Source organism: Oncorhynchus masou, chromosome 29 (assembly GCF_036934945.1).
Source record: "Oncorhynchus masou masou isolate Uvic2021 chromosome 29, UVic_Omas_1.1, whole genome shotgun sequence".
In the NCBI taxonomy this organism is placed as follows: domain Eukaryota; kingdom Metazoa; phylum Chordata; class Actinopteri; order Salmoniformes; family Salmonidae; genus Oncorhynchus; species Oncorhynchus masou.
Genome location: NC_088240.1, coordinates 88,809,249 through 88,819,203, shown reverse-complemented (window position 1 = coordinate 88,819,203; position 9,955 = coordinate 88,809,249). Strand labels below are relative to the sequence as shown.

The 9,955-nt window shown below is 40.7% G+C and overlaps 1 protein-coding gene across 1 annotated transcript in view; it reads right to left on the bottom strand.

The window, feature by feature from the left end:
* c4b (complement C4B (Chido/Rodgers blood group)) overlaps positions 1-9,955 on the bottom strand; it is a 21,501-nt gene extending 11,546 nt beyond the window's left edge. The window contains exons 1-14 of the mRNA XM_064946811.1: positions 9,814-9,955; positions 8,366-8,555; positions 8,079-8,244; positions 7,691-7,761; positions 7,414-7,505; positions 7,164-7,246; positions 6,897-6,984; positions 5,434-5,560; positions 5,084-5,225; positions 4,847-4,959; positions 4,589-4,750; positions 4,255-4,425; positions 3,526-3,717; positions 1,468-1,611 (exon numbers count right to left, since the gene is read on the bottom strand). Of these exons, the coding sequence (XP_064802883.1) occupies positions 1,468-1,611; positions 3,526-3,717; positions 4,255-4,425; positions 4,589-4,750; positions 4,847-4,959; positions 5,084-5,225; positions 5,434-5,560; positions 6,897-6,984; positions 7,164-7,246; positions 7,414-7,505; positions 7,691-7,761; positions 8,079-8,244; positions 8,366-8,555; positions 9,814-9,881 (1,809 nt within the window). The 5' untranslated portion in view covers positions 9,882-9,955. The remainder of the gene's footprint in view (positions 1-1,467; positions 1,612-3,525; positions 3,718-4,254; positions 4,426-4,588; positions 4,751-4,846; positions 4,960-5,083; positions 5,226-5,433; positions 5,561-6,896; positions 6,985-7,163; positions 7,247-7,413; positions 7,506-7,690; positions 7,762-8,078; positions 8,245-8,365; positions 8,556-9,813) is intronic.

Below are 9,955 nucleotides of genomic sequence, written 5' to 3'. Positions count from 1 at the left end.
GCAGAGGATAAGTTACCAGCCTCAGACTGCAGCCCAAATAAATGCTTCACAGAGTTCAAGTAACAGACATCTAAACAGCAACTGTTCAGAGGAGATCAGGCCTTCATGGTCAAATTGCTGCAAAGAAACCATTACTAAAGGACACCAACAAGAAGAAGAGACTTGCTTGGGTAAAGAAACACGAGCAATGGACATTAGATCAGATGGAAATCTGTCTTTTGGTTTGATGAGTCCAAAGTTGAGATTTTTGGTTCCAACCGCCGTGTTTTTGTGAGACGCAGAGTAGGTGAACGGATGATCTCCGCAAGTGTGGTTCCCACCCTGAAGCATGGAGGAGGTGTGATGGGGTGGGGGTGCTTTGCTGGTGACACTGTTGATGATTTATTTAAAATTCAATGCATACTTAACCAGCATGGCTACCACAGCATTCTTCAAAGATACGCCATCCCATCTGGTTTGCGCTTAGTGGGACTATCATTTGTTTTTCAACAGGACAATGGCCCAAAACACACCTCCAGGCTGTGTAAGGGCTATTTGTGATGGAGCGCATCAGATGACCTGGCCTCAACAATAACCCAACCTCAACCCAATTGAGATGGTTTGGGATGACTTGGACAGCAGAGTGAAGGAAAAACAGCCAACAAGTCACCAGCATATGTGGGAACTCCTTCAAGACTGTTGGAAAAACATTCCTCATGAAGCTGATTGAGACAATGCTAAGAGTGTGCAAAGCTGTCATAAAGGCAAAGGGTGGTTACTTTGAAGAATCTAAAATCTAAAATATATTTTGATTTGTTTAACACTGTCACGACTTCTGCCGAAGTCATTGCCTCTCCTTGTTCGGGCGGTGCTCGGCATTCGACGTCACCGGTCTTCTAGCCATCATTGATCCTTTTTTCATTTTCCATTGGTTTTGTCTTGTCTTACCACACACCTGTTGTCAATCCCATTCATTACCTGTTGTGTATTTAACCCTCTGTTTCCCCTCATGTCTTTGTCAGAGATTGTTTTATTGTCAGTGTAGTGTGATTGTTGTATAGGTGCGCGTCGGGTCCTCGTACCCATGTTTGTTTTTTTATGTACATTTAGTGTTATGGAGCATACTCCGTGAACTTTATTAAAAGACTCCATTTTACTCTCCTGCGCCTGACTTCCCTGCCACCTATTACACCTATGCATGACAAACACTTTTTTGGTTGCTATATGATTCCATGTGTGTTTTTTTCATAGTTTCTATGTCTTACCTTTATTCTATAATTTGAATATAGCAAAAATAAAGAACACCCTTGAATGAGTAGGTGTTCTAAAACTTCTGACTGGTACTGTATATTCCCCAAAAAAATATATAAGGGGATTAGAAGTTATGCAGACAATTACATTGATGGAAGCTACAATATTTCTGCAATATTAAAGCTGATGTGCCCCCTCCCCAACAAATAAAATAATAATATTAAAATAATAGCTTACCTGTTTGGGGGTGAGTTTGTTGTGGGCATTGAGAGCATAAATAGCCTTGTCCACAGCCAGCAAGGCAACTTTGGCCTTCTGACCATTTAAGTCTATCTCCAGCTTTGCCGTGTTTCCAGGTAGATATTCATCTTTTGATTTTACCTAGAGCATATAAATATACATATACCTACAGCATATACAGTGCCTTGCGAAAGTATTCGCCCCCCTTGAACTTTACGACCTTTTGCCACATTTCAGGCTTCAAACATAAAGATATAAAACTGTATTTTTTTGTGAAGAATCAACAACAAGTGGGACACAATCATGAAGTGGAATGACATTTATTGGATATTTCAAACTTTTTTAACAAATCAAAAACTGAAAAATTGGGCGTGCAAAATTATTCAGCCCCTTTACTTTCAGTGCAGCAAACTCTCTCCAGAAGTTCAGTGAGGATCTCTGAATGATCCAATGTTGACCTAAATGACTAATGATGATAAATACAATCCACCTGTGTGTAATCAAGTCTCCATATAAATGCACCTGCACTGTGATATTCTCCACAGAGGTCCGTTAAAAGCGCAAAGAGCATCATGAAGAACAAGGAACACACCAGGCAGGTCCGAGATACTGTTGTGAAGAAGTTTGAAGCCGGATTTGGATACAAAAAGATTTCCCAAGCTTTAAACATCCCAAGGAGCACTGTGCAAGCGATAATATTGGAATGGAAGGAGTATCAGACCACTGCAAATCTACCAAGACCTGGCCGTCCCTCTAAACTTTCAACTCATACAAGGAGAAGACTGATCAGAGATGCAGCCAAGAGGCCCATGATCACTCTGGATGAACTGCAGAGATCTACAGCTGAGGTGGGAGACTCTGTCCATAGGACAACAATCAGTCGTATATTGCACAAATCTGGCCTTTATGGAAGAGTGGCAAGAAGAAAGCCATTTCTTAAAGATATCCATAAAAAGTGTTGTTTAAAGTTTGCCACAAGCCACCTGGGAGACACACCAAACATGTGGAAGAAGGTGCTCTGGTCAGATGAAACCAAAATTGAACTTTTTGGCAACAATGCAAAACGTTATGTTTGGCGTAAAAGCAACACAGCTCATCACCCTGAACACACCATCCCCACTGTCAAACATGGTGGTGGCAGCATCATGGTTTGGGCCTGCTTTTCTTCTGCAGGGACAGGGAAGATGGTTAAAATTGATGGGAAGATGGATGGAGCCAAATACAGGACCATTCTGGAAGAAAACCTGATGGAGTCTGCAAAAGACCTGAGACTGGGACGGAGATTTGTCTTCCAACAAGACAATGATCCAAAACATAAAGCAAAATCTACAATGGAATGGTTCAAAAATAAACATATCCAGGTGTTAGAATGGCCAAGTCAAAGTCCAGACCTGAATCCAATCGAGAATCTGTGGAAAGAACTGAAAACTGCTGTTCACAAATGCTCTCCATCCAACCTCACTGAGCTCGAACTGTTTTGCAAGGAGGAATGGGAAAAAATGTCAGTCTCTCGATGTGCAAAACTGATAGAGACATACCCCAAGCGACTTACAGCTGTAATCGCAGCAAAAGGTGGCGCTACAAAGTATTAACTTAAGGGGGCTGAATAATTTTGCACGCCCAATTTTTCAGTTTTTGATTTGTTAAAAAAGTTTGAAATATCCAATAAGTGTCGTTCCACTTCATGATTGTGTCCCACTTGTTGTTGATTCTTCATCAAAAAAATACAGTTTTATATCTTTAAGTTTGAAGCCTGAAATGTGGCAAAAGGTCGCAAAGTTCAAGGGGGCCGAATACTTTCGCAAGGCACTGTACATATACCTAGAGCATATAAATATACATAGGAAGAGATTAGGATGATAACACCAAATACGTATCATTAGTAAATGACTCTGAACTGAATTGTAACTTATTAACAGTCAGCATAGATTAAACCTTTTATTTCTCTTTCTTTGTTTTGTGTTTCTAACAGGCTTTGGCCACATTGCTGTCTTATTCTCCAGAACTCTCTCGGTCAATGCTGATGCTGATCTACTCCAGTCGCTGTTCACTCACCTTCACTGTCCCCTCACAAGCATCTTCGACGTCTACCCACACAGAGTCAGTAATGATGTCACCTTTCTGATCATAGTAGTAGCCAATCAGACGGAAGGAGGGGGTCATATCAGGCGTGATTGGAAGCTGAACCTTTGTTAAGTCTCCTGATTTGACAGAACCCTGTTTTGTTAGCACTCCACGGCTGAACACCTGACGATTAAAAACAGAGAAGTGATTGTTTTTCCTCTCAGTTACAGAACTTTTCCACCATGTCCTGTTCCTTGTGATTTCAATTCAATTCAATTCAAGGGGCTTTATTGGCATTGGAAACATGTTAACATTGCCAAAGCAAGTGAAGTAGATAATATACAAAAGTGAAATAAACAATCAAATGAACAGTAAACATTACACTCACAGAACTTCCAAAATAATTAAGATATTACAATTGTCATATTATGTACATATACAGTGTTATAATGATGTACAAATGGTTAAAGTACAAAAGTGAAAATAAATAAGCATAAATATGGGTTGTATTTACAATGGTGTTTGTTCTTCACTGGTTGACCTTTACTTGTGGCAACAAGTCACAAAGTTTGCTGCTGTGATGGCACACTGTGGTATTTCACCCAGTAGATATGAGAGTTTATCAAAATCGAGTTGGTTTTCAATTTTTTTGTGGATCTGTGTAATCTGAGGGAAATATGTGTCTCTAGTATGGTCATACATTGGGCATATATCTCTCACCATGTAGTAAATAAACCCATCATCTGGTGGCCCATTGAAGACTTTGAATACAACGGAAAGGGTTTGACCCAGCGTCAGAATCGCTTGGCTCACGCTCACGCTCAGATAGGTGTTGCCAGGAGACGATGTACGTTTGACGTCTTTGGTTATTTTCTGGTCATCTACAGTCACCTGATGGAAACAGAGAGGGGAAAACAAGGGATAGAAGAAGAGAGAACCTTTAGTCTTTACTTTCATGTGATTCCTTCAGTGTTTAGTTCACAGCCTGTTGCTGTATTGCTTGAAGCTACTGCTAGAAGCTACAGTTTTATTTGGACTATTTTGTTATATTTACCTCCACAGTAATGTCACGATCAAGATTGGGAAGGTTAAAATCGTGCCACACTGCGCCCTGCTGGTTAGTCTTTACAGTTTGGTCTCCATCCTGGAGTTCTGGCAGATGCATTCTCACTGGCTCTCCAACAGCTGGGGAACCATTTGGGAGACGGACCACCACCTAACAGATCACCGGACAAAACAATATACCGTTTATCATTTCACAGATAGACATTGTTCAATCTAACGTATCTCTGTCATCCAAATTGAGGCTTACCACTACACTGAGAGGAACTCCGGGGATGTAGTGAGAGCGGGTACGGGACACGTCTACAGTGTAACGCTGGGAAACAACAGGAAGAAACACCTCTGCTTCCTGTAGCTCACCACCTGGTGAAGGGATAAAGTCAGTACACTACCAATATCGTTTAGTTGTCTTGTACCTACTGTATGACTGTACCACATTTCAAAAGTCTCTTTTTGGTCAAACTAAGAACAACAACTGATGCCTTACTGATGATGTCAGTGACAGACACGGCCATGTAAAGCTGTGCTTCTCTCTGGACCACGTCTGAGAGGGTGGTGTTGAGGTTGGATTTGAGTTGCTCTCGGAGCTTGGATTCCTGGAGAACCGCCGACCCCTCTCCATCTTGTATCTGAGAGAAAAAGGCAAGCGACAGGTTTTTGGTCAAACCATAACTCAAGCTTTGCTTAAACCAAAACGTTGTAACTTTATGTAGAAATAGGTTGGCCGCCACGTCAGTTGTCCTTCAGAGCTCCCAGAGCTTTAGTCTTTGTGAGTCTTCTTCTCTGATCGAAGAGTACAGATATTTTGATTGAAATATGCCACATTTATCCTCTCACCGATCCAGTCAGCTCCAATCCTCTGATGAAGACGATCTTGTCTTTTTCACCATCTGGCCCGAGTGTTTTCTCCTTCAGTCCAAACCGGCAGTGGAAAGCTCCCTTTATACTCTCACCATAGGAGTAGCTGAGGGGGGATACAGTGAAGTCAGACCAACTGACAGAGTTCTAGAACATATTCAGAGATTTCATAAACATTTAGAGGACTTGTACTTGGGTGAATGTCTCAATGAGAACCACATAGCCCAAACTAAAGTTACATTTGCGTGCTCAGTCCCCTCCTGTACTCCCTGTTCACTCATGACTGCACGGCCAGGCACGACTCCAACACCATCATTAAGTTGGCTGATGACACAACAGTATTAGGCCTGATCACAGACAACGATGAGACAGCTTATAGGGAGGAGGTCAGAGACCTGGCCGTGTGGTGCAAGGACAACAACCTCTCTCTCAACATCATCAAGACAAAGGAGATGATTGTGGACTACAGGAAAAGGAGGACCGAGCACGTCCCCATTCTCATCGACGGGGCTGTAGTGGAGCAGGTTGAGAGCCTCAAGTTCCTTGGTGTCCACATCACCAACAATCTAACATGGTCCAAGCACACCAAGACAGTCGTGAACAGGGCACAACAAAACCTAATCACCCTCAGGAGACTTGCCAAGATTTGGCATGGTCCTCAGATCCTCAAAATGTTTTACAGCTGCACCATCGAGAGCATCCTGATGGGTTGCATCACTGCCTGGTATGGCAACTGCTCGGCCTCCGACTGCAGGGCACTACAGAGGGTAGTGCGTACGGCCCAGTACATCACCGGGGCCAAGCTTCTTGCCATCCAGGACCTCTATACCAGACGGTGTCAGAGGAAGGCCCTAAAAATTGTCAAAGACTAGAGCCTCCCTAGTCATAGACTGTTCTCTCTGCTACCACACGGCAAGCGGTACAGGAGCATGAAGTCTAGGTCCAAAAGGCCTCTAAACAGCTTCTACTCCCAAGCCATAAGACTCCTGAACATTTAATCAAATGGCTACCCTGAAAGTCTACCCAGACCCCCCCCCCCCTTCTACGCTGCTGCTACTCTCTGTTATTATCTATGCATAGTCACTTTAATAACTCTACCTACATGTACATACTACCTCAATTACCTTGACACAGGTGCCCCCACACATTCACTCTGTACTTTACCTCCTGTATATAGCACCGTATTGTTATTTACTGCTGCTCTTCAATGATTTGTTATTCTTACTTATCTCTTACTTTTTTTGTTGGTATTTTCTTAAAACTGCATTGTTGGTTAAGGGCTTGTAAGTAAGCATTTCCCTGTAAGGTCTACTATACCTGTTGTATTCGGCGCAAGTGGCAAATGCAATTTGATTTGACATTTTATTTTCAGCACTTTGTAAGAAGCTAGATGTTGTAGTGGGGAAACAGTTGATATCAGGATTAAATCTTACTTGGCTTACTTGGCTAAAATTGTGAAGGTGAACTGTTCAGTGTTCAATAGAAAGTAGCTTTGCTTAGGTATGACGGTCACCTCAAAGCTCGGCAGCACTGAAACAAAACAACAAAACATTTCTTATCCTTTCTCCATGTGTAAGAAAATGTATAAATAATAGCATGAATACAATTTCAGTAAAATATTTTAAGAAAGATTGACTTTAATCTTGAAATATTCAAATGGTAAATAGAGAGTAAGTTGAGCAAAGGAGATAAAAAGAGAAAATATGAACCAAATTTCTTGACTTGAAATTCTCGAGTAACAGCATTCTTTTCATCTCCTTGGTAATGAGCCACGATCCTCCACACACCCATTCTAAAATAAAAACACATCAGGTATGATATTCGGTTGTCTTATTATAATGTATTGTAAATCATGCCATCAATTGACCAAATAAGGATAGTTGCACAATATCAGTCAATTAATAGATGCTAACATTGAATAATTGTGGAATTTCTATAGCAAATAATATGCGACTGTACTCTGAGACATCAGGGATATTAAAGGGGATATTGGTGAATATTCCATCTGTAGCTCTCTTAAGAGTCTTCATTATCCGGTTGCCCTCCGCATTCTACCAAGGAGATACAAATCAGTTACAATACAAATCAGTTACTATTTCACAACTCTTTCAAACATCAAAACAAGCTTTTTGGCATCAGAGATCTCCACCACAATGATAAACATTTTAACACTTCATCGAATGAAATGGAATGTGTAACAATGGAATGTGGTCAAAAATGTCAAGTTTGTACTCACAAAAATAGAGATCTGAAAAACGTCATCATGGGGCTTCATTGAGTGGTTGAGGGTAAATATCCTGTATCTCACTGGTAAAGAAAATATCCTAATATAATATCTTCATTGTAAACCTTTGACCAATATTAAAGTTGTACTTGGGGACTTTGGCAGTGAGGTCCTTGATCTTCTTCCCCAGAGTCAGATGTCTATAGGTGTCTTAGCAGATACGCTAGTTAGCATTGGCTCCTGAAACTACCTCTAACTTGCTTCATACTGGACACAGACACATAAAAATGATACCCACCAGTTCATCTGACTCTGGGGGAAGTAGATAAGGGGCCTCATTGCCAAAATCCCAAGTATCCCTTTAAGATGGGGTTCTATTTCATGTAGACTGTAGATGTACCTTGCTGTTTAGGGTTGTAGATAGGCTGGTCAGTCTGAATGAAGATGTAGCCTCTGTGTTGGGAGACGAGGACCCTCACCATCTTTCTGTCTGACACCCCATCCATCTCAGCCACCAGCAGAAGATAGGGAATATCCACAAAGGTGGGCAGCTTGTCCCTTTCTACCTGCAAGGTGGGAAAAGCATTGAAATTAAACCAATGAGACCTAGTGTATCTCCTTTTTCTGGTTTGTGATATAGTCTGTATGGTCATTCATTTTATCAAGGCAAGTCTCACTAAGTCATACCTCTAGTTCCACAGTTTGGATCTGTCCCTCCTCAGTACACACAGTGCTGCTCTTTTGAGACATCAGATGTGTAGTTTCCTCATGCTCCAGGTAGAGGGTAACACGTTTATTCAGGAGGGCTTTACCCAGCTGGACATAAACACGCTCCTTCACCCCCACATGGAACACATTGGGAGCTGAGATAAAGAACCTGAGCCAAGAGAAGGTAGCATTTAGAAGACTGTATCTACCACCCAATACTACAATGGAAAGTATCACTTTAAGGGCAGAGACAAAAACCTAAAGATGTTTTATGTTTGTCCAACAGCAGTATATCAAAAGGCTAAATGTGCAAGTCATTCAGAGGCATTGAAGTACTCAGATTAATCTGAGTTGAAACATTAGATTAGAATACAACTAATATAAACGTCTCGCACTGTAAAACATATTGTGTTAGTTCCACTTTAAAAAATGTAGGCAACTATTTCCATCAGCTTTTTGAGGATTTCCAACATGAGGTATTTTTAGGTATAATATACTTACATTTTAGTGTTTCACAAACACTAATATATTAAGTCTAGCATGAAAATGACTAAGAGACAACTTAGTGACTTAGTGACTAAGAGACAACTTCATTTGATCTACTTAATCTTTCTGTTTAGTTACTTTCATTGATCGTGTTAAACAGTGTTTGTGCTAAATATGTCTTTATGTATTTCATCGCTTGGCATCTTTATCCCCTGAAACAGGAATTGTTGAGAGCAGAGCTTATTCCACTAGCACTAACTGGAGGTAAAGTTGTAAGCATTGTAGATTTAGGTATTTGCCTCTGTCAAGAGTGGGGCGCATGATCTAACTAATAGTGAGAATGGGTGGTCACATCATTGAATGTCAATTTGCCCTACGGTTTGGATATCCGTTCATCTTGATCCATTACACCTCATAGCATGACAAACTGTTTGATACTAATGTGGAAATGGGATTTTTTCATTCTTCAAACGTGCAAACAACATTGTGTAAAAGTATCGTAAAGTTTTTAAAAAAGAGCCACATGACAAGTTGTTGGAAGAACTTACAATTCTTTAGTTGAAAGGAAATACTATGATAATTGAGTAAGTTAAACACAATTTTCCTTGTAGTTGTTTTTATACACAAACAGTTGTGTAGATGCTGCATTTATCTCATGCTGATTTCATTATTTTTTTTGGGGGGGGGGGTTGATAGAACAAGTAATGTAAAGTACTAATTATATTCAAGTAAAGATGACAACTACGCTTTTTTATGTCAAAATAATTATATTTTCAAGTGTAATTGACTAACCACCTGAATCCTTTTTTACAGTGCATGTGAACATGCTAAAACATAAGTACAAGTCAGTTCAAGTTAAAGCTACATGCACATACAGGACACAGGAAGGCACTGATATTGCATGGTGAAATGTTTCATGAAGATATTGTTGAAACATTTACCTGTCCTGTCCATGTACAGACTCAGCAGCCAAAATGAAGAGCACCACAAGACAGACGGGAGAGCCCATGGTTCTTGTTCACTGTCTCTCCTCCTGCTCTGTCCACAGACCCTATCTTCACAGTTTTATTCACTCAGCTTATA